This window comes from Nerophis ophidion, linkage group LG01 (assembly GCF_033978795.1).
Source record: "Nerophis ophidion isolate RoL-2023_Sa linkage group LG01, RoL_Noph_v1.0, whole genome shotgun sequence".
NCBI lineage: Eukaryota > Metazoa > Chordata > Actinopteri > Syngnathiformes > Syngnathidae > Nerophis > Nerophis ophidion.
Window position 1 is genome coordinate 48,649,797 of NC_084611.1, and position 25,129 is coordinate 48,674,925.

General features: G+C 40.2%; 1 protein-coding gene across 3 annotated transcripts in view; it reads left to right on the forward strand.

Annotated features, from left to right (window-relative positions):
• The window catches only part of ecpas (Ecm29 proteasome adaptor and scaffold), a 73,327-nt gene that overhangs the window by 13,652 nt on the left and 34,546 nt on the right, over positions 1–25,129 (forward strand). For all 3 annotated transcript variants that reach the window (XM_061905564.1, XM_061905573.1, XM_061905584.1), the window contains exons 5-28: positions 3,030–3,179; positions 3,244–3,421; positions 3,484–3,623; positions 6,279–6,357; positions 6,418–6,537; positions 6,619–6,704; positions 8,638–8,713; positions 9,876–9,925; positions 9,999–10,065; positions 10,128–10,250; positions 13,734–13,837; positions 13,919–14,042; positions 14,115–14,195; positions 15,880–16,090; positions 16,166–16,257; positions 20,025–20,159; positions 20,229–20,388; positions 20,457–20,629; positions 22,104–22,205; positions 22,288–22,411; positions 24,450–24,595; positions 24,724–24,778; positions 24,850–24,964; positions 25,043–25,111. In XM_061905564.1, the coding sequence (XP_061761548.1) occupies positions 3,030–3,179; positions 3,244–3,421; positions 3,484–3,623; positions 6,279–6,357; positions 6,418–6,537; positions 6,619–6,704; positions 8,638–8,713; positions 9,876–9,925; positions 9,999–10,065; positions 10,128–10,250; positions 13,734–13,837; positions 13,919–14,042; positions 14,115–14,195; positions 15,880–16,090; positions 16,166–16,257; positions 20,025–20,159; positions 20,229–20,388; positions 20,457–20,629; positions 22,104–22,205; positions 22,288–22,411; positions 24,450–24,595; positions 24,724–24,778; positions 24,850–24,964; positions 25,043–25,111 (2,760 nt within the window). The remainder of the gene's footprint in view (positions 1–3,029; positions 3,180–3,243; positions 3,422–3,483; positions 3,624–6,278; positions 6,358–6,417; positions 6,538–6,618; positions 6,705–8,637; positions 8,714–9,875; positions 9,926–9,998; positions 10,066–10,127; positions 10,251–13,733; positions 13,838–13,918; positions 14,043–14,114; positions 14,196–15,879; positions 16,091–16,165; positions 16,258–20,024; positions 20,160–20,228; positions 20,389–20,456; positions 20,630–22,103; positions 22,206–22,287; positions 22,412–24,449; positions 24,596–24,723; positions 24,779–24,849; positions 24,965–25,042; positions 25,112–25,129) is intronic.

The window sequence follows — 25,129 nt, forward strand, 5'->3', positions numbered from 1 at the left end:
TATTATGCTTTTCTGCTACAGTGGAAGCTGTAAGGTCCACAGCTTGGCCTCCTGTTCTTGTCCCGTGTCTAACAATCTTCATTACCTTTCTTTCTTGATTATCGCCGCTATAAATACTGTAAATAGAATAGAACACTTTATTGACATGAGCTTTGTTGAAATAGAGTATAAACAATAAATATTATGATAAAAATCAATACATATATACATACAGTACCAGTATGAACAGCAATGCAACAGTGACAAACTGTCTGTCAGCAAATAACCTGTTTTATCAGTATCATGCTTTGAAAAAGCTTTGCACTACAAAATGTGTTTATTGTAGCAATTAATACTGACTTCCTCATTTTGAGAAATAATAAATAAATCAGCACAATTTTTTAATCATTAAAGTCAGTGTTTTATCAATTTGAATATATTATCGTTTTTTTCCTATCAAATGGTTCAAGTCGATTAAAAAAATAAGATACAATTGTTTTATTTATTTCAGGCTATGTTCTTAAACAGACTAAACAATGTTAATAGTTCTTCTATGTTGATCTATATTTCTTTGTTTTCTTGAATGTTAATAAGGATACTGTCAAAGTTAGTTTTAGACGAACCCCAAGATGCAGAGACGGAGGCAGGCATTGAACAAGGAAACATGGTTTTAATATAAAATACTAGAACAAAACCAAACAAAGGGTACAAACAGAAAGCACGCATGTGGGCGGATAACAAACTAGGCTATGAACTATCAAAAAGTGGACACAGGGAATAAAAAGCAGTAAGCTACACAAAGCGACCAAATATAGCTTACCGCTACGCTGCAACGACACTTCAGGAGCCACAATACGGAAGCGACATGCAATACAATAATCCAGCAGTGACTGGATGGGAAGACAGGTCTAAATAGGAGTGGACTGATTGACACCAGGTGTGGCCAGGTGCCAATCAGCCGCAGCTCAGGGGGAACACAGCACTCGGGGAGAAAGACGGGAAACCTACAAAATAAGAGCACTGACAGGAAACACTACACACAGAGGAAACAAAGACAAATGCAGAGGAAACAACTAAAACATAGTCAAACTGTCAGAGGCAAGCCTGACAGATAGTGTTATGCAGAGGTGTACTTGTAACAATTTTATAGACAAATGATGCTATATATATAGTGGGGGAGGGGCACTAAATGTTCTCTTCTTCCTGGGGGGGGCATGATAGAAAATAATTGAGAAGCTCTGGTTTAAACTATTGGGACATATTCAATATCCTGTGTTAGTCCTGCTCTTGTGTGACATCTCTTTCCCCATGGCAGCAGGCTATTTTATATATTACATATACACTATCATATAATATAATTATAGCAGAGTCTTGTTTATTCAACTAAACTAAAGGACAGGTCCATAATTGCTAGCAGGCGAAAGCTCATTTAAAGAGAAGCTGTTGTATCCAAAATGGTAAAGCTTATTCCACTCGGGATGTAATGATTACAATTATAAAGATGAACTGAGGCTTCAAATTTGAATGATTATAAATCGTGATCGATTACCACTGCTCATTTCCTGGAGAAGCGCAGCTAATGGGTAGCTATCTTAAATGGCAACATGAATACAAAGTGCATCAATGTCTTTCCCCGTTAGGAAACAACACCCGTTTTGCCTTGGTTGTAAAAATACATTTAAAAACCTTTACGAAGTAAAATGGAAGAAGACAAATATTTTTAAACACTCAAATAAAAAGCCAAAACAAAATTTAATGCGTCTTCTGCCAAGGAAAGTATATAGTCTATTTATTTAAAGAAATAAACCCGGTTAAAAGAGGTTAGTGTGTGTATTAGTACTTTTGGAGCACATAGTTATAGTGACCTAAATTATCATAATTATCATTGTGATATGACATTTTCATATCGTTTCATCCCTACACGACACATTTCCAGGCCAAACTAATGGAGAGATGAAGTAGGAACCCCCTACTTTTATATCTGGCATGACATTGTGTTTTGAATTAAACCCGTCCTAAAGGTATCTTGTCAAAATAAAAGCATGTGGTGAAGGGTGGGCTTATTTTACTTCTGCCTATTTTGCCGTGGTAAAAGCGATCCATTTTTCCAATCAAAACGCTTTAACGTAAATTTGCTGAGAATGGGATCTCGGCCAATCAGAGGGAACCTGGCCCATCTTTGCGATTGGAGGTACAGGTGAGTAAATGGCTGCCCTGCTTGAATGAGTGTTGATGTTTCATCATGGATGAAAACCAACACTTCACATCCAACCTGATGGAGTTTGAGAGATGCTGCAAGGAGGAATGAGAGAAAGTGCCCAAAGATATGGTGTGCCAGGCTTGTGGCATCGTATTGAAAAAGACTCGAGGCTGTAATTGCCGCCAAAGGTGCAGCAACTAATTATTATTTTATTATAGGGTATAACTTCGAGTTTACATAATAATGTCCATACCAAAGATAAAAAGAGCAATATAAAAAAAATATATATATATATATTTATATTTTTTTCGCAAAAATAAAACAAAGAACTAATGGCCTAAAATATACACATTAGTGTACCAAAGACAAACAATAAGTGACTAAAAAGTACCACCCATCCATTTTCTACTGCTTGTCCCATAATCAATAAAATAGTCAATGATAAATAAAACTAGTCATGACATTAGGTACAGTCTAGAATAATCTTTCTTCTCCTCTTAGTCTGTTCTTAAAACCCACTATGCTGCTGATTGATAGCAGATATTGTGGAGGTGGATTCCAGTAAGTGATTGCTCGATACATAACACTCTTTTTCAAAACATCACGTTTGGGTTCAAGACGGGTGAGAGCACCTCTTAGGACTAGCCTGGTACCATAGTTGTGACTGTCACTAGCAAGCAACAGCTGAGTTGGGTATTTCCAGGACATGACAACCTTGAAGGTTCCACTGTACGTGCATGACGTGATCCACCTGGTAGTGACATCATCCCTCTTTATTTGACCTGAACCTTTTTGTTTCCCTCCTCTTTACTGAATTATTATTTTGCATCTCTTCTCCATCCTCTCTTAGCCTAATGCACCTGCTGATTCCTACTCTTTACCATATGAAATATCCAGCAGACGCCTCCAAGATGGCTTCTCCCTTTAACTTAACTGAGCGGCCAAAGACCGTGCAGCTCTTGCTGGAGTTCATGCTGGATGTCTTGCTGATGCCTTACGGGTGAGTCGCTGCTTTTCACCACATTAGTCGTCCTCCTTACTCTATCGACTTACTGCCTCTTCAGGTTTGTACTGAACGAATCTCCCACTCGCCCTGCACCGTCCTCCTCCCAGGGGGCTTCTGCCGATGGGTCGTCGGCGTCATCCGGGCAGAGTCTGCCCCAGGCTCCCCCGGGGATGAACATCTACGCTGCCAAGAGGGTCATTGGAGAGGCCCAGTGGACTTCGGAGCAGCTGGAGCAGGTACACTGGGTGTCGTGCTGGTCTCCTGTGCCGGACTTCATTGCATTATTTGGCCTCTGCAGTGCAAGCTGGGCATCGTGAAGTTCATTGAGGCCAAGCAAGTGCCAGAGGTGGAAACGGTGATTCACCTGGTGGTGGCGTCCAGCGACACACGACATAGCGTGGCCACTGCAGCTGACCTGGAGCTGAAAAGCAAACAGAGGTGAGTCATATTTGCACGTTTTGCCGTGGAGCCATTTTTCAAAAGCAACTTTTCTTACCAACTGGTACCTGCTTTTGTATATTTGGGATCTGCGTAAGTCCCGAAATGTGAAATCAAATCATGGCAGCAATTAGGCCTGCACGATTAATTGACATTGAGGTTTTAATTAGTGCAATAAATAACCGCAACTTTGGGGTTTTTTCACCGGCAGTGGTGCAAAAAAGTATTGAGTCAGTCACCAATTGTGCTTTTGTTTTAAGGTTTTGGGGTTTGCAAACACACCGTCCATGCCTGAAAGGTGATTGGCGGAGAATGAGGAAGTGTTGTTGTGGCTATCACGGAGACGTAAAACCTGAAAATGGTGTCAGACCTTCTGTAATTTATTTCTTGGGGCTACAATATATTATATTACTTCAATTTATTTTCAAGGCAAAACAACCCCTTCCAGGTGTGGCGCTAGTGAAAATGTCATGGCGGCGCACCACATTCAGGGGAAACCTTGTTTTTTATGGATTATTTCTTCAGTTGAAGAGCACGATGTAGACAAACACTTTTAATCTGTCTGCATAAAGCCAAATATTGTTGAAAGTAAATTATGGAATATTGTTCTAATGTGTAGCGCCTTGAGACAAGAATATGTTGATTGACAGTTTTTTTTGCACTTTTATGCATTTTTCTCTTATGCAAAATATAACAATTGCAAACGCAATTTTGGATAGAAAAATTGGAATTATCTTTTTTCTCAATCGTGCAGCCATTGCTGAGATATTTATATAGCAATTTTGCCGTTCTTCAAAGTCTGCCATTGTAGTCAGTAAATTGCTTTGTTTTCTCTGTCCTCCTCTTGTGGAGAGAAGGCGCACCTAAAAACCTAAAATTTTATCAAAAGCTGACAGTGCGCCTTATAATCCGGTGCGCCAATATTGAGCCACAACATGTCCCACAACTACGGTAAGCAGCCGCCAATTTCATTTTCCCCCGTAGGAGAAGAAGCGCACGGTGCATGCTGGGATGTATGACTGCGCCAGGCTGTGTCGTTTATTTCCATTTGTGTGTTTATGTAAAGACCCCAAAATGGCTCCTATTGAGGGACATGATTTCAGGAAAGCAGGAATTGTCACTGAACTGCTAGACAACAGCAGCGACACTGACTCCATTAACGACGTCTCGAAATAGTGCAAAGCAATAACAATATATCAATAAGTCAACATTGCTCAAACGTTAATGTCGCACAACACAATACACAAAATAAACATGTAAAGCTCAGTTTATTAAGTTATTCCTCATCCACGAATCCCTCGAATTCTTCTTCTTCAGTGTCCAAATTAAACATGCCACAAGAGGTCTCGCAACTACGGTAAGCAGCCGTCTACCTTATTTTCCCCTGTAGAAGAAGAAGTGCGCTGTGCATGCAGGGATATATGACTGCGGGAGGCGTGCCGAGTTTAAACTCAAGGTGATCAGTCACACAATAGAACACGGGAATAGAGCAGCAGCGAGAATTTAACATTAACAGCAGTGACACTGACTCGTTTAATGACGACTTAGACAAGACGGAGCGTGTTGGATGCTATATTCGCCCAACTGTTTGATTCGAACACTGAAGAAGAAGAATTTGAGGGATTTGTGGATGAGGAATAACTTAATAAAGTGAGCTTTACATGTTTATTTTGTGTGTTGTGTTGCGTGACATTATCGTTTGAGCAACGTTGAGTTATTGATATATTATTGCTTTGCACTATTTCAAGTGTTACTATATTGTGATTGCACTAACGTTAGATTTACCGTAACAGTATCACACTGTTTTTTACGTGTTTATTGAATCGGGGAAAATAATAAAAGAGCTGTTTATTCATTTGGGGAGTGAACGGAGTTGTCAGAACGCTGGTTTGTAATCTATTAATAAAGTTTGACTGACCTATCTGACTGTTTTGTTGACATTCCCTTTAGCGCAGCTCCATCTAAAGGATGCATAACGTAACCCCAGCCTCTATTGTAGCATCTATTCTATGCGCCTTATAATGCTGTGCGCCTTATACATTAACAAAATATTAAAATAGGCCATTCATTGAAGGTGCGCCTCATAATCGGGTGCGCCTTATGGTGCGGAAAATACGGTAGTTCAAAACTTATATCTGTCAGTAAAATCGTGATGGAAGCGCTAAAAAGTACAACAAAGATGACTGGGAGAGGACACAGTCAAAGTGGGGGCACGTAAATAAGAGCCCCCACAAAACAGCGCATCCTGAAGAGGCAGCGTCTTGAAGATGGTCCGTAAAACATGATCTATTCAACATTTTGACCAAGGAACAGGCCTTATATGTTATGTAGACCAGTGGTACCCAACCACCGGGCCGCGGCCCGATTGGTACCGGGCCGCAGAATACTTTTTTATTAAAAAAAAAAAAAAAAAAAATGTTTTTTTTTTTTTTTTTAATTAAATCAACATAAAAACACCCCCCCCCCCGGGCCGCGGGACAAATTATCAAGCGTTGACCGGTCCGCGGATACAAAAAGTTTGGGGACCACTGATGTAGACCACAAGAAATAAAAGTCATAACATATCCTCTTTAAGACACAAGTGTGGACCATGAGGCTGGATGTTTCTGACAGAAAATTAACACCTTGTTTGTGTGCTTGTTTTGCCCATTGCAGCATTGTGGACTGGAACAATCCCTCCATCATCAACAAGATCTACAAAGTGTACTTGGGGGATGTTCCTCTCAAAACTAAGGTTGGTAAACAGACTGCTATGCTTGCCAGCGATGTTTAGAAAACACGCCATCTTTTCTAGGGTGGCACTATGAAGCATGAGCTAAAACACGAACCTGTGAGCACGAGAGTCAAGTTAAAGATCTTGCCACATCTTCTACGCTCACGCTTTGCTGCCGAGTGTTTCCCGGCTAACATCCAGGTTTGTCTAAATTAAGAGCTTTTTACTAAGTTTGATTGTATTTTTTACTAACGGTTACCTCCTCTTTCCTGTCGTTCATAGGTTGTATATGATGGTTTGTTTGGGGCCAACACCAACAACAAACTGTTGTCCCTCACACTGCAGTTTGTCCATCACATCTGTATTGTGTAAGAAACACACACCTCTTTGTGTGTGGCACCAAACAGTGAGCACAGCCAAAACACGCAAAAAATGTTTTAACTCGCGCCCTATCTAGTTCATTTAAAAGACAATCTGGCAAAATTGGATGAATGGATGAAAAAAATGATTTGCAAGTATTAAAAACATTGATTTGCAAGTATAAAACAATGATTTGCAAGTATAAAAAATATTTGCAGGTAGGGCTGGGCGATATTGCCTTTTTTTAATATTACGATATTTTTAGGCCATATCGCGATATACGATATATATTACGATATTTTGCCTTGATGCATATAATCACAGCAGTATGATGATTCTATGTGTATACATTAAAACATTCTTCTTCCTACTGCATTAGTGTATGTTACTTTTAAACTTTCATGCAGAGAGGGAAATCACAACTAATTCAATTGACCAAAAGTGTATTTAATAAAGTTATTAAGCAATGGCACAAACATTCAAGTCATTTCCAAAACATAAATTGCAAGATTGTCAGAGAAATTTATGTCAAATAAAAATGAACTGCATAATGGGAAAGCAAATAGTATTTGTCCTTCACCATGTGGTATGTTACTAAGGTTATGAAATTCTCTTCATTCTCTAGCAAGTGACTTTACAAATGATGCTACATATTAGCAGTAATGCTACTTTTTATAGCAACGCTTTTTCCCTCCACACTTGACAAATTACGGTTGTCTGGTCGACATATTCCCATTTGAAGCCGAACCACCGCGAGATGATGGAAACCCTGCTGTTTTTATTGGGAATTAAGTCTTCCTTCATTTGTTACCAGATTTGCACCATCTTTCTCTCGTACGGCTACGTTAGCAGCTAACGTTAGCCACGCCGCTACCTCTCTGCTGGGCGAGGGCGTGTATGTGACGTGTGATGTGACAGTTTGTGAAGAATATGCGCCTGCTTGTCTGTGAGGAGACACAGGAAAGAGGGAGGAGAGCCTGAAGTGTACGCCCGCAGCTAAAAGTCCTGCGTGAGAACGTATACTCAAATATTATGATATAGTCATTTTCTATATCGCACAGACAAACCCGCGATATATCGTATGTATCGATATATCGCCCAGCCCTATTTGCAAGTATAAAAAATATTTGCGAGTATAAAAACAATGATTAACAAGTATAGAAACTATTTTCTTCAAGTTAAAACTTTTGGCAGTTAAATTCCACCCTGCGCGATCCACATACTTGCACTCGGAGCACCCGTAATTCGCACTCTGCGACAACAGGTGGTGTTCCTGAGTCAGTTGAAGGCAGTCCGAGCTACAGTATTTCCCAGCTGACCACCAGGGCATTACAACATAACCCGGAGGCATTGATAAATAACATTAGATAGATAGATAGTACTTTATTGATTCCTTCAGGAAAATTAAAATTCCAGCAGCAGTGTACAGAGTTGAAATCAATTTAATTTTTCATTACATTGCATGATTTACGAGGTAAATAGTAAAAATAATGTGGTAACGTACAGGTTAAGCTTGTTTACACTCTCTAATGTCTGCCATTTTACTCCTCACCCTGCTGCTCCTTCTGTTATTTTTGGCGGAGGGCACCATGCGCAAATACCAGTTGCTCTGTCGGCCTTAATAAGACTCAGCAGCACCACCTGTCGGTGTAGAGTGAGAATTACAGGTACTCTGAGTGCAAGGGGTGGAATATTACTGTCAAAAGTTTTAACTTTGAGGAAATTGTTTTTATACTTGCCACTTGTTTTTTTTTTAGCAGAAAGTAGTTTTTTTTTACTTGCAAATCTTTTTTTACTTGAAGAATTTAGTTTTTATTTCACTTGGAAACATTTTTGTGTGTTTGTAGAATTTTGGCAGTAATTTCTCTGCACCATCACACTATATATATTTATTACCAGTTTGTTTCTTATACCAACGTTTTGTTTTTCCTGTTGTTTCAGGTGCCCTGACACTAATAAGCCTTTAGGACTGATGCTGCTGAATGGCCTTACAAAGCTTATTAATGAATACAAGGAGGTAAGAGCATTGAGTCAGAATCCCTTCACACACCTCCGTTCCATCATAGCGCAACTTGGAGCCGGGAACTGTCCCAGGTTCCTCCTCAGATTAGAAAACAACAAACCGCAGATCATTGCGTCTGTGTGCATGCAACTTAACAATAACAATAGCTTTAATAGGAATTAAATACTTGGGCTGTCAAAATGAACGTGTTTACTCGTGACTAATCACAAAAAGGTATGGCATTAATCATGTACACACTGAGTTGACTTGATCAGTGATCAGATCAATGCACACGTCAGCACAAAAATGAGTGAGGAGACTGCGACTGGTGTGCTTGCTTGCAAAATACATCCTGAAAGAACTTAAAACTGGTACCGAGTTTTGTGAAAATAACTGACATGCATTCAAGTAAACCGTTTAAAAACTTTCCTTGATGAAATTCTGACAATAACGTTGCATTTGTGTTCAAATGTTGGCCTCTTTTCTTCAGCAAATTTTAACTATGCAAGCAAGTAATCACCTGTGATTAGGGATATACAGTACACGTTTGGACACACCTTCTCATTCAATGTGTTTCTTTATTTTCATGACTATTTACATTGTAGATAGTCATATCAAAACTATGAATGAACACATGTGGAGTTATTTCCTTAATAAAAAAGGTGAAATAACTGAAAAAATGTTTTTCATTCTATTTTTTCAAAATAATCACCCTTTGCTCTGATTACATTTTTGCATAATCTTGGCATTCTCTCCATGAGCTTCAAGAAGTAGTCACCTGAAATGGTGGTGTGCTTGAAGCTCATGGAGAGAATGCCAAGAGTGGCTATTTTGAAGAAACTAGAATACGAAACATGTTTTCAGTTATTTCACTTTTTTTTTTGTCAAGTACATAACTCCACGTGTGTTCATTCATAGTTTTGATGTGACAATCTACAATGTAAATAGTTATGAAAATAAAGAAAAAAAGCATTGAATGAGGAGAAGATGTGTCCAAACTTTTGGCCTGTACTGTATATTTAAATGAAACACTGCCCTGGGCTTTTTGTTTCCAACAAAACCAATTGTGTTAACACCGCTCTCATTCATAAAGCAGAAGTATTATCAGGGGGACTTCCTATTTCTTGCTACTTCTACTTATGTTCCAGTACTAAACCATGTGCAATGTGTCCAACAGGATCCTAAATTACTTTGTGTTGCATATTCTGCAGTCGGGAAACTTTCAAGGTACGTTTTGCACCTTTTTGCTGTACATTAGATGATCCATCATCTCAGTTTGGAATGTTGGGTTCTTCTACAGCCGTATGCCGCAGCTCTTCACTAAGGACATTGCTCTCGTGCAGCAGTTTTTTGAGTCCATGTGCAAGGTGGGTGCTAGTCTTGCGACATCCTCATCTTTGCACATGACTTACTTGCTTGTATTGTTTAGGAGGAGCCGGATGTTCGTCTTGCCATCCAGGAGGCTTTATCCATGATGGTAGGAGCGTATGCCAACCTCCAGGGGGCACTACTGAACCTGATGGAAGCCTTGGTGGCTGCCTATATTGTGAAGGTGAATTCATCACATTTCTTATTGTATGAGGCTCAATTCCTCAAATGGTTATTTGGACCATTGGCCCTCGGAGGCAAAACATTTTTGCACCCCTGCTTTAATCCAAACATCTTGCAGGCATGTGATTTTTCTGTCTGTATTCGAAAATCCATCTTTTTTATCTTTGTAAAAATATAACAAAATATGTTCAGGGTTTTTTTTCGTATTTTCCGACCTACAATGTGTGTTAAAATCATGATCCGTCTTTTTTCCATACCTGCCAACAACTACGGTTTTCCCGTAATGAATACAGTTTTTGATAATCCAGTGGTAAAAATGACGGTTTTCCATTAAAAATTATGAAGTTAAAAATGGAAGCTACGTAACGAAGCAATTCCACGGGCAGGGGACAAACTATACGGGAAACGTCAATGATGATTGATTGGTTTACGTAGAAGAACATCCATGATTAAAATGTTCGTTGTTTACTATGAAGAGTCACGATTGGTTAAGATTAGGGCAAAACATTAGGGACAGGCCAATCAGAGCCAAGAGAGGGCGGGTGATGGAACCAGGAAGGAAAATCAGAACAGACATCTCAAATGACAAGGAGAGAGTCGGATAAGAGTAGAGGGAATATTCAAGCAGGTAATTTATATACTATAAAATCTAGTGGAAAATGGCAGAGGGATTCTCTTCTTTAGATGTTTCTTTTAGCGATGTAGACCATGTCCAAGAAACACACAATGTGTATACTTGGCCACATATGGACAAATGTATGTGTCTTAGATCAAATATTCTTTTGATTTGTCTACCATGTAAGTTTAAATCAAAACTGCTCTCTACAAGGAAGATGTGGAATACACATTCAAGAACACACAATTGTGGCAGACATGTTTGCTACAGTATAGCCTGTCTAAATGCTGACTTTCATTTTCATTAGTGTTTTACAACAAGACAGTAGCTGACATTCTGTCCATTATTTCTACTCTTTATATTTTGATATTGAATAGTTTAATCATTTTGAAACATAAACAACTTCAAAATATGTTATTTTATGCCATAAATCACAAATGGCTATTCAGATAAAGGAAGTTAGCTAATATAATTAACATTGTTTGTACTCTTTATGATTTTTGCATTTGGAGCAGTTGAAGTGGGGAGGGAGTCAAAAAGACAGAAATTGGCTATAAAATCCAAGGTAGAATTCATTAAAGCAGAAACAAAAAGGAAAATGCAAGCTGCTCAGAAATGTGCCCGAAGGCTTGTGTCAAAGCACCATCAAAGCAAAAAATAATGTGTAAATAACTAGATGAACCATCTGTGGCTGTGAAGTGAAGACTAGGAAGGTTGTAAATACTGTATAGAGTAGACTAACCCATGTGGTTCCTGTGGATGTGAACACAATTACTGTAGTGACTAAATAACATAGTGACTGAAACAGACATAGTAATGTGTAAAGAATGTCAATAAGTATATAAACCATCTGTGGCTGTGCAGTGAACACTAGTAAAGTTGTAAATACTGCATAGAGTAGACTAACCCATGTTGTTCCTGTGGATGTGAACACAATTACTGTAGTGAATTAATAAAATAGTGACTGAAACAGACATAGTAATGTGTAAATAATGTCAATAACTAGATAAACCATCTGTGGATGTGAAGTGAACACTAGTAAGGTTGTAAATACTGTATAGAGTTGGCTATAACCCATGTGGTTCCTGTGGATGTGAACACAATTACTGTAGTGACTAAATAACATAGTGACTGAAACAGACATAATAATGTGTAAATAATGTCAATGGGTAGATAAACCATCTGTGGATGTGAAGTGAACACTAGTAAGGTTGTAAATACTGTATAGAGTAGACTAACCCATGTGGCTCCTGTGGATGTGAACACAATTACTGTAGTGACTAAATAACATAGTGACTGAAACAGACAGTAATGTGTAAATAATGTCAATAAGTAGATAAACCATCTGTGGATGTGAAGTGAACACTAGTAAGGTTGTAAATACTGTATAGAGTAGGCTATAACCCATGTGGTTCCTGTGGATGTGAACACAATTACTGTAGTGACTAAATAACATAGTGACTGAAACAGACATAATAATGTGTAAATACTGTCAAGAACTGGATGAACCATCTGTGGCTGTGAAGTGAACACTAGTAAGGTTGTAAATACTGTATAAAGTAGGCTAACCCATGTGGTTCCTGTGGATGTGAACACAATTACTGTAGTGACTAAATAACATAGTGACTGAAACAGACAGGGAATTTTTGGGATGAATGGTGTATGTATTTATGTCAACTTTGTTTATAATTTTTCAATTCTTTAAACTAGGGCTGGGTGATATTGCCTTTTTTAATATCGCGATATTTTTAAGCCATATCGCGATATATGATATATATTACGATATATTTTGTCTTGGCCTTGAATGAACACTTGATGCATATAATCACAGAAGTATGATGATTCTATGTGTATACATTAAAACATTCTTCTTCATACGGCATTAACACATGCTACTTTTTTAAACTTTCATGCAGAGAGGGAAATCACAACTAAGTCAATTGACCAAAAGTGTAGTTATTAAAATTATTAAGCAATGGCACAAACATTCAAGTCATTTCCAAAACATAAATTGCAAGATTGTCAGAGAAGTTTATGTGTCAAATAAAAATGAACTGCATAATGGGAAAGCAAATAGTATTTGTCCTTCACCATGTAGTATGTTAGTAAGGTTATGAAATTCTCTTCATTTTTTAGCAAGTGACTTTACAAATGATGCTACATATTAGCAGTAATGCTACTTTTTATAGCAACGCTTTTTCCCCCCACACTTGACAAATTACGGTTGTCTGGTCGACATGTTCCCATTTGAAGCCGAACCACCGCGAGATGATGGAAACCCTGCTGTTTTTATTGGGAATTAAGTCTTCCTTCATTTGTTACCAGATCTGCACCATCTTTCTCTCGTACGGCTACTTTAGCAGCTAACCTTAGCCACGCCGCTACCTCTCTGCTGGGCGAGGGCGTGTATGTGACGTATGACGTGACAGTTTGTGATGTATGTAAGAATGTGCGCCTGCTTGTCTGTGAGAAGGAGACACAGGAAAGAGCGAGGAGAGCCTGAAGTGTACACCCGCAGCTAAAAGTCCTGCGTGAGAACATATACTCGAATATTACGATATAGTCATTTTCTAAATCGCACAGAGACAAACCCGCGATACATCGTATATAGCGATATATCGCCCAGCCCTACTTTAAACACTAAAACATCTTTAAATGTTGCTTTTTTGCAAATTTCTGCATGTTCAATTGTTTAAAAACCCAGGAGCTTCGGGGTAGGAGAGTTTGTCCCCTTGTCCTCCCACCAGGGCAGCCCCCTGCACCCGGCTTATTTTTAGTCTTTTTCATGAAGTTCAAAACACACGCCTGATCTTGCCCACTGAGTTGTTTGACTGCACAGTATTTGAATAAAGATTTGTTGTTGCAAAGCCCGAGGTACAAGTTCGCCAAGTTGCCATGAAGTTTGCCAGCACAGTGTTTGCTCCTGACCATGTGCCATCCAGGTACTTGCTGCTACTGGCTGCTGGAGACCCGTAGGTCCAACACACACCCATATCATGTTGTGTGTAACTTACACTGGAGTCACCTTCCTTTCTTCCTGCCATGCGTCTTAGGCGTGAGGAGGTATGTGGGGAGGCTCGCAAAGTGTTGCGGACTTTTTCCAAGAAGACTTTTGAAAAGGAGGGACCAAAGCCCATACCTTCCTTTCCTGAGATGGTGGCCTACATCCAGGAGAAGGTAAATCTCTGCCCATTTTTCTTAATGCTATCTTTTTGTAACTCAACGTTTCCCTCTTGTGACCTTCATCAGGCATGTCAGAGAATGAAGACTCCTGCTAAATACGTTGTTGGAACCTCGGCTATTCCCTTCAACCCATCGGCCTTCGCAGAGGTAAATATCCTTCAACCGCCAATCTGGACTGGGACGTTTTAAAAAAATGTTTTATTTAACCCAAACAAATCCCATTGAGATTAAAAACCTCTTTTTCAAGGGAGTAGAGGCAGCAAAGTTACACATATGACATTCACATTACACCTTAAAATGACAGTTAAGTAAAACACTTACAGTTGACTAAGGCTCCTTTAAATGCTCTCAATTTAAATTTAAAAGCATTTAAGGATACAAATTCAGTCTCTTTGGAACATGTACCAAGTACAAGGAGCTTATTCCCCAGCTCAGTGCGCGCAACAGCTGATTGATTGTTGGATATCAGAGCATAAGAGTTGGTACTTCTCTGTGAAATCATTGCACAAATGTCATTGGGCAATAGTCCCAGAAAAGCCTTGTATATAAAAGTGTACCAATGACTCTGTCCTAGTGGACAGAGAAGGCCATCCCACCCGAGAGTCCAAGTCACAGTGGTGTGTCATGGCTCCACAGTTTGTGATGAATCTCAAAGAAGCATGGTCAACACAGTCCACCATCTGAAGACAGGAACCAGGAGCATTCATATAAAAAAGATCACCATAATCTAGCACAGGTAAAAATGTGGCAAAGACAAGGCGCTTTTTTACTCCAGGAGAAAAACATCTCTAATTATGGAAGAAAATCCCCAATTTAAGTTTTAGTTTCTTCCCAAGTACCGAGTTTTGTGAAAATAACTGACTGCATTCCTAACACTTCCGGGCTACATTATATACCCCGCTAACACCAAACGCCGCCTCCCCCCAAACCCGCCCACCTCAACCGACACACGGATGGGGGGGTTTGGTGGTAGCGGGGTGTATAATGTAGCCTGGAAGAGTTAGGGATGCATGGGATTCTGGGTATTTGTTCTGTTTTGTTTATGTTGTGTTATAGTGCGGCTGTTCTCCCGAAATGTGTTTGTCATTCTTGTTTGGTGTGGCTTCACAGTGTGGCGCATATTAGTAAGAGTGCTAAAGTTGTTTAAACGGGCACCCTCAGTGTGACCTGTATGGCTGTTGAACAAGTATGCCTTGCAGTCAATTACGTGTGACTGCAACATGTGACTGGGCTGGCGAGCTGTTATTCAGGTTGTGGAGGTCTCTAGAGGCAGAGCCATCATTGCACGCCCTTATTATTGTTGGTTGGGTGAAAATCAACAGACATTCGAGAGAATAGTTACTCTGAAATTCCGGAGTCTCCCGGAAAAATTGGGAGCTTCGGCAAGTGTGATGCTGCCAAGCGAGATTCATATAAAACTCACGGGCCGCACTAACATTATATTTTAATTTTAAGGTGCAAACCGCGTGTCTGAGGCCCCTGGTTAATACATATCACAAAGCAAAAAAAAACTCTGTATGCAGTATTATTTCATTATACATTTCAAAAGAGTTTTGTGGCTCCCATTGTTTTCTTCTTTTTGTGAAACGGGTCAAAATGGCTCTTTGAGTGGCAAAGGTTGCCGACCCCTGGTCTACATCATCGAGTGGTCTGCTGCTTCCTTGCCTTGCTCCCTGTGAGTTTATTATGTCATAAATCATGTCTCTCACCTGAAAAATAAATGGCTGAGGGTGTAATCTGACAAGTTTGGACACGTGGACAGGCGTTTAAGACCTGGAACTGGCGAGAACAACACAAAGCATAAGCGCCATATGTTGCTCCCCTCCTCCAGATGGTGCTCTACCTCAGGATGTGTCTGGTGTACAGCGCTGGAGCCACGCCGCTGTCAGCCCAACTTGCAGACATGCAGGACGACGCGCCAGCCATCGGCCGCTACGTGCACTCACTGCTGTCCTCGGAGTCTGTGGGGTGGAAGGGCCCTGAGGCCAACCCTGTGGAAGTCTACATGGATCTGCTGCAGCAGCTGCTGTCCGCTGTAGGAGGTACCAGCTTGCACTTTTCTGATACCATGTCTTGAAACACCGAGGCAACATCCTGGTACCTTGTTCATTTCACAGGAATCCCTGTAATGTACTGTCTTTTGGAGGTGGTGTCTGTCTGCCCAGAGAAGCTGGCTCCCAAGTTTGCTGATAAAATCGACTGGATTAAGGTGATTTATTGAAACAAGTGTTCTGATAGGCATACACTAGGAATGTACCCAGCTCTTGTGGAAAACCCTAACAATAGCTGATTATTCCTTTTAACAGACCCTCTCCAGCTAGTACTGCATTTATTTTGAGCTAGCAGCTAATTATGTGTCTCTAAACACTCCCCTAAGTTAAAGGGGAACTGCATTTGTTTTGGAATGTTGCCTAATGTTCACAATCATTATGAATGACATGACAACAGATGGATATTTTTCAATGCATTCTGAATATTAAATACATGTAAATAAGAATCTGCTTACAGTGGAGCCAATAATAATTACTGTTCTGCCCATAAAATCTAATAAACATTCAAAAAGAGCCAAAAATAGGCAATTTGCATTTCGTGACTTAAATATTAACAATTATAGAAAGTACTTTATTAATCCCTTGGGAAATTCAGCACTACAGTTCGCTCACAATAATAAACACTTAGGTATTTTTTACATTTGAATCATAGAAATACAGTCTATCATACAGCATTATTCACATGTGAATAACATGAATATAGTCTATTATACAGCATTATTCACATGTGAATAATATAAATACAGTCTATTATACGGCATTAGTCACATGTGAATAACATAAATACAGACTATTATACAGCATTATTTACATGTGAACAATATAAATACATTATACGTTTGTATTGTATATCAGGGGTCTCAAACATGCGGCCCGCGAGACGTCATTTTGCGGCCCGCACTTTGATATGACAATTTAATGTTGGTGCGGCCCGCGAGTTTAATATGAACGGCGCTTGACAGCGTTATACTTCCCAACGTTCCCAATTTTCCCAGGCTCCCCTGAATTCAGGGCACATATTCTCTCGAAAACCCTGTCGATATTTACCTAATCAACAATAATCAGGGGGTGGCGTAATGGCACTGCCTTTAGCGCCCTCTACATCCTGTACAAACAGCGTGCAGGCCCAATTATATGTTGCATCTGACTGTGTTGTACGCACTTGTGCTACTGCAAGACATATTTCATCAACAGCTACACAGGTCACACTGAGGGTGGCCTTAAAAAACACTTTAACACTGTTACAAATATGTGCCAGACTGTGAACCCACACCAAACAAGAATGACAAACACATTTTGGGAGAACATCCGCACCGTAATACAACATAAAAACAACAGAACAAATACCCAGAATCCCATTGAGCCCTAACTCTTCCAGGCTACTATATACACACCCCCGCTACCACCAACCCCCCACACCTCACCCTCCGTATTTGCGTTGGTTGAGGTGGTGGATATTGTAGCCCGGGAGAGTTAGGGATGCATGGGATTCTGGGTATTTGTTATGTTGTGTTGATGTTGTGATACAGTGCGGATGTTCTCCCAAAATGTGTTTGTCATTCTTGTTTGGTGTGGTTTCAAAGTGTGTCGCATATTTTTAACACTGTTAAAGTGGTTTATCCGGCCACCCTCAGTGTGACCTGTATGGCTGTTGATCAAATACGTCTCTGCAGCCACGTACGTTGTTTTGCACAAGTCTCACACAACATGTTACAGAGCCGTCACTTTGGTTGGGTGATGAGTAAGCGCGCGCGATGACATGGTGCAGAGCAGTACTCCTCTTATTGAGGGTACGCTAACCCCTTGGGTTACTTGAAGGAATGCCAAGGAAGGGACAAGTGAGATTTATTAAAACTATTCAAAAAAGTAGCAGCAATTCATAAATACTAATATTAATTAACTAATACCAATTAATATTAAATATTAATTGAATAATACTTCAACAAAATATTTATGTAAGTTCATAAACTGTGAAAAAATAATACAACAATCCAACACTCAGTGTTGACGGCTAGACTTTTTATGGACATGTTCCATCAATATTGATGTTAAAGATTTATTTTTTTGTGAAGAAATGTTTAGAATGAAGTTGATGAATCTAGATGGCTCTCTATTACAATCCCCAAAGAGGTCACTTTAAGTTGATGATTACTTCTCTGTGTAGAAATCTTTATTTGGAATTGAATTACTTGTTTATTTTTCAACAAGTTTTTTAGTTATTTTTATATCTTTTTTTCCCAAATAGTTCAAGAAAGACCACTACAATTGAGCAATATTTTGCACTGTTATACAATTTAATAAATCAGAAACTGATGAAATAGTGCTGAATTTTACTTCTACATCTCTTTTTTTCCAACCAAAAATGCTTTGCTCTGACTAGGGTTTACTTGAAATAAAAAAATGTTCACAGGGGGTGCATCACTGAAAAAAGGTTGAAAACCACTGTTGTAGAGGACGTTTAAGGCAGTGCAGTCACGGCACGCCCTTAATAATATCGGCCGGGTAAAAATTGGGACAAATTCGGGAGAATGGTTGCACCGGTAGATTGTCGGGAGGTGCACTGAAATTCAGGAGTCTCCCGGGAAAATCGTGAGGGTTGGCAAGTATGATGCTAAGGCGGGAAAGCCATTCATAGAAAGTAAATTAATTAAAAAGTGCATGTTTGATTTTTTAAGAAATCTTTTCTTGCGGCCCAACCTCACCCAGTTTCTGCATCCAGTGGCCCACAGGTAAATTGAGTTTGAGACCCCTGTTGTATATATTATCTTGATATTATAACCTCTAAAGCAGACCAACTATTTATAGCAGCACCGTTATCACTTCCTGGGTCCTATGTTTACATCCTCGAGTGGTCTCCTGCTTCCTCGCTCCCTTTAAGTTTATTGTAGATCATAAATCATGCCTCTGACCTGAAAAGTAGATGGCTGAGGATGTAATGTGACAAGTTGGGATACGTTGACAGCTGTTTCAGATCTGGAACTGGCGAGAACGGCAGAAAAGCACATGTCCCCCCAACCCCTTTTTTTTCGTGAGGTTCATGAGTCATTTGTTAATATAAATGGCAATACATGAACATCATGGCAGTCTGCATCTAATGACAGCAGACTTTGCACAGTGAGTGATGTTTTATTATGTTTGTTGGCTCTAATTAAGTCTGCAGCGAGTAATAAACAGAGATGAAGAAAAAAACAAACGTTATGTGTTTTTGAAATGAATGCACTGCGTATCCTTAAAATGATCAAAATAGGTAAATATTAGATGTAATTATAAATGTTACATAATGGAGGTGTTGGGATGTTTTTAGGGCCTCTATAGGCAGAATTGAAGGGCTCCAATAGGCTTAATTGTAAGCGGACTTTTGATCGATTTATTTGATATTTAGAAAGCATTTAAAAAAATCCATCAATCGTGTCTCTCATAATCATTGTGAACGATAGGCAACATTTAAAACAAGTGCAGTTCCCCTTTAACAATAATCATTTCAATTACAGCAAAAAAACTGCATTTCTTATTTTTCTAAAGGGGAACTGCACTTTTTTGGGGGAATTGTGTTGTCATTCACAATCCCCATGTAAGAGAACAACACATGTGTTTCATTTTTTTATGCATTTTAGATTGTAAATAAACGTTAACAAAAGTCAGCTCACATGAGTCATTGGGAGCGCCTCTATTCTGCCAATAAAGCCTTCTCAATAACCATACAGTAATACTCCATTTACATGCCGTGACCTGAATATTAGCAATATTGTTACGCTAAGCGCGAGCACAGACTAACTATTTTTAGCGGTGCCTTGATCACAGAAAGCTAAAAAAATTACATTTATGTCATGTGATCGGTATTGGTATCAGCCGATGTCCGTCATGGATGGTGGTATTGCAAATGGCAGCATTAATCCCTGATATACTCAGAATTTTCCGTCACCAGTGTCTGATGAACACCAACAAGGAGGACATGAGGGAGCTGGCAGCCCAGCTGTACGCTGTGGTGGTGTCCACCATGACGGGCAATGAGCTGCAGGCCGCCGTGCACAACCTGCTGAAAATCACCAAAGACAACCGCGTAATCCACCGTCTCGCCGTAAGTGATTTCCTTCCATGTATTTCAAGTCATGAACGGCTCTAAATCCAGAGTCCCGAGACCCAGCATGGTGCCGTCCTGGCTCTGGGCTACATGGTGGGAAGGTACATGAGCAAAAAGAAAAGTGCCGCATACCAGGCACCTGTGGACAAGGAGAGCGTCACCTCTCAAGACAATGATGACATCGTTGCAATGGCAACAAAGACCATTGGTATGCATACATACTCCAGTAGCATTTTGTTTCCTCGCTGTCAAACTGAAGTGTGTGTCCCAATGAAGGGTCTTTCCTGGACAGCAGCAGTGCTCTATTGGCAGTAGCAGCGAGCACAGCGCTGGGAGAAGTTGCTCGGAATGGCCCCCTGCTGATCCCTCCTGAGGGCGAGGGCCTCACCAAACTGTCCGTCGTGGAAAACCTGCTGGCTCGCATCCCCTCGGGCAAAGAGAGTGCAAAGGTGAACGGGTTCAATGAAATTATTCACAGCGCTGCACTTTCTTCACGGCCTTATTCCACAATGGAATACATCAGCTGTGTCCTCAAACCTCTACACACAATATCCCATAATGAAAATGTGAAGTTTTTTCTTTTAAATGATAAACTAAAAAATGACATTATCAGTATTCAGACCCTCTGCTCAATACTTAGTTGATGCACCTTTGGCAGCAATTATAGCCTCATGTCTTCTTGAAGACAATGCCACAAGCTTGGCACACCTCTCTTTGGGCACTTTCTCTCATTCCATCAGGTTGGATGGGAAGTGTTGTTTTTCATCCAGGATGTCTCTGTACTTTGCTGCATGTATTTTTTCCTCCATCAGGTTGGATGAGAAACCTTGGTTTTCATCCAGGATGTCTCTGTACATTGCTGCATTCATTTTTCCCTCCATCAGGTTGGATGAAAAATCTAGGTTTTCATCCAGTATGTCTCTGTACATTGCTGCATTCATCTTTCCCTCCATCAGGTTGGATGGGAAGCCTTGGATTTCAAACAGGATGTCTCTGTACATTGCTTCATTTATCTTTCCCTCCATCAGGTTGGATGGGAAGCGTTGGTTTTCATCCAGGATGTCTCTGTACATTGTTGTATCCATCTTAGTCTAGTTGGGGAGGTGACCAAGGCCATGGTCACTCTGTCAGAATTACAGCATTCCTCTGTGGAGACAGGAGGACCTTCCAGAAGGAAAAAACACCAATCAGGTCTGGCTGGTCGAGTGGCCAGACGGAAGCTATTTCTCCGTCAAAGATTTGACAAAATGCACCTGAAAGACTCTTAAGACCATGAGAAACTAAATTCTCTGGACTGATGAGAGACAAAGATTGAAGTATTTGGTGTAAATTTTAGGAGGAAACCAGGCACCACTCATCACCAGGACAATACCATCTCTACAGTGAAGCATGGTGGTGGCAGCATCATGCTGTGGGGATGCTTTTCAGCGGAACTGGGAGACTAGTCAGGATAGAAGGAAATATGAATGCAGCAATGTACAGAGACTTCCTAGATTAAAACCAAAACTTCCCATACAACTTGATGAGCTTGAGAGGTGCTGCAAAGAGGAATGGTCCAAACTGCCCAAAGATCGGTGGGCCAAGCTTGTGGCATATTCAAAAAGACTTGAGGCTGTAAAGGCTGCCAAAGGTGCATCAACAAAGTACTTAGCAAAAGTTGTCAATACTTACTGTATGTACATGTGATTTTTATTGTTTTTTAATTTTAATACATTTCCAAAAATAAAAATACAACTTTTCACCCTGTCATTATTGGGGTATTGTGTGTAGAATTTTGAGGGCAAAAATGAATTATTCCATTTTGGAATAAGGCTGAGACATAACAAAATGTGGGAAAGTGAAGTGCTGTGAATACTCTGCAGGTGCACCGCACATACCCCACATGAACATGAGTTCTTCATCTTGCTCGTGTTCTTCATCTAGGCCAAGGAGCGATCAATCCAGACTCTGGGCTATTTACCGGTAGGAGACGGAGACTTCCCACACCAGAAGAAGCTGTTACAAGGACTCATGGACTCAGTGGAGGTGAGCCACATTGTGTTGGATGTGGAGAGTTGAGTAAAATAGCCCTGGTGTCAATCATCCTTACACATGATGTATCTCACAGGCCAAGCAAGTGGAGTTGCAGTTCACAGTGGGAGAGGCCATCACCAATGCAGCTTTAGGCACCAGGTCTGGAGCTGTAAGAGATCCATGGACCTGCACTGAGGACCAGTACAGCCCACCACCAAGTAAGAAGTACAGTCTGCACCGAGTCACTTGACAAAACATGTATTGTTTTGGTCATGTTCAAACTTATGTAATATGTAACAGTACTTCAGATTTCTACATGATAGAATAGTACCTCAATTTATGAACTTGATCGGTTCTGTGCCGGACTCAGTACACTTGTATCCTAAATTAACATCTCCCATTGAAATGAATCAATTGGTTCTTGGCTCCCCCTAAAACAGTACAATTTGAACAGTAACATGCCTTTTAAATGATAAGAAATACTGTATAAAAAGGATACAATAGAATGTACCAGTTCTACTGAAAACTACAGTATTTTTATGAAGTCAGGTAGTAGTCATGTGCATCATGGACTTCAGCAGTGTCTCCTTTTCATCAAACACACCCTCAGCAGCTTTTCCATATTTTCATGGCTAAACATCCGCCGGTGAGAAATGATTTACAATACGTGGCTGACGCTAGACTGATTCTGCTTCTGTATGGTGCAGACTAGCAGCAGACAACACTCTGTCATGTTTTTGATCATTTCTTTAAGTATTTAAATGAATAACATCCAATTCTTCTTCTCAGCACTGTACTTCACTCTATCTTCACCTGCTTGGAAGATTGTGTCCATCTCTCGCTATCAGCTAATGCTAGCGACTAAGACAGGGTGTTATGGGCGGAGCTTGCGGGGTTCACTGTGCTAACTAATGGCGGGTATGCTTGTAACTAAACTGTTTGCTTGCAACTTAAATCCGAGGGACAGCTCTTACCTCAGAACACTCTTAAGTTGAGGTACCACTGTATAATATCTTTTTTCTTTGGAGTCGTGACATGTTCTCATGGATGCAACACCATTAAAGTGATAGCTCAGTCTTGTTTTTGTTGACTTGATGATTGAAACTGTGTTTTGCTACACAACTAAGGTACATATCAGTAACGATTGTAGAGATATACAGTGGTGGTCAAAAGTGTACATACACTTGTAAAGAACATCATGTCATGGCTGTCTTGAGTTTCCAACCATTTCTACAACTCTTATTTTTTTGTGATGTTTATTTTTTTGTGATGTAGTGATTGGAGCACATACTTGTTGCTCACAAAAGTATACATACAGCAATGTTAATATTTGCTTACATGTCCCTTGGCAACTTTCACTGCAATAAGGCGCTTTTGGTAGCCATCCACAAGCTTCTGCTTGAATTTTTGACCACTCCCCTTGACAAAATTGGTGCAGTTCAGCTAAATGTCTTGGTGTTCTGACATGGACTTGTTTCTTCAGCATTGTCAACACTTTTAAGTCAGGACTTTGGGAAGGCCATTCTAAAACCCTCACTCTACCCTGATTTCGTCATTCCTTTACCACTTTAGAGGTGTGTTTGGGGTCATTGTCCTGTTGGAACACCCAACTGCTCCCAAGACCTAACCTCCGGGTTGATGATTTTAGCCTTTGCTAAAGAATTTGGAGGTAATCCTCCTTTTTCATTGTCCAATTTGCTCTCTGTAAAGCACCAGTTCCATTGGCAGCAAAACAGGCCCATAGCATAATACTACAACCACCATGCTTGACGGTAGGCATGATGTTCCTGGGATTAAAGACCTCACCTTTTCCTCCTCCAAACATATTGCTGGATATTGTGGCCAAACAGCTCCATTTTATTTCAACTGACCACAGAACTTTCCTCCAGAAGGTCTTATCTGTGTCCATGTGATCAGCAGCAAACTTAAGACGAGCCTTAAAGTGGGGCTTCTGGAGCAATGGCTTCCTTTCTTGCATGCTAACTTTTCTACATCACCAAAATTGATAATGTATGTTGCTGTATGTATACTTTTTACCCAGCAGATTTGCTCACATTTTCAGTAGACCCATAATAAATTCATAAAAGAAGCAAACTTCATGAATGAATCACTACATCACAAAAAATAAAGAGTTGTACAAATGATTGAAAACTATATATCGTGGACATCTACAACCAGGTTAATTATACTCTTGCAACTTTTATCTGAGCTTTGACATCAGTGAATCGTGGTCACCACACCATCTTTCATTGCCAGATGTGAAAAACAATGACTTGGTTCCTTGGGTCCTCAACTCGGTCTTGTCCAAGTACATACCCAGCCAGAACCCTCACATCCGACAGGCAGCTTGCATCTGGCTCCTCTCCCTGGTCAAGAAGCTCAGCCAACACAAGGAAATCAAAGTATGTCTTGTGTTTCCCTAAGTCAGCAGGAACAGTCCTATTGGAGTGTATAAGTATATATGTATATGTATAGCATATAACTAAATATAATTCACTTCACAAGTCAGGTCATGTCTATTCTCTTGCAGTCCCATCTGAAGGAGATCCAGGTGGCATTCATCTCTGTTCTTTCAGAACCGGATGGTAGGACACTTGTCCTGACCACTTTTTTCAATAGTGGGGAATTATTGCAACTAATCTATTCTGTAAATTAGATCTGAGTCAGGATGTGGCATCGAAAGGCCTTGGACTAGTCTATGAGATGGGCGGGGAAGGAGACCAGCAAGAACTGGTGTCCACCCTGGTGGAAACACTCATGACCGGCAAAAGGTGAGAGGAAGAACATGAAGACAGATGGACCTTCCTGCCGTCAGAACAACTTTCACGGTAGCTAATGTGTCCAAATAGAATAAAACATGCGGTCTCAGAAGACACGGAGGTGTTCCAAGGAGACGGTTTGGGCAAAACACCTGATGGGTAAGTCATCCACTGGTC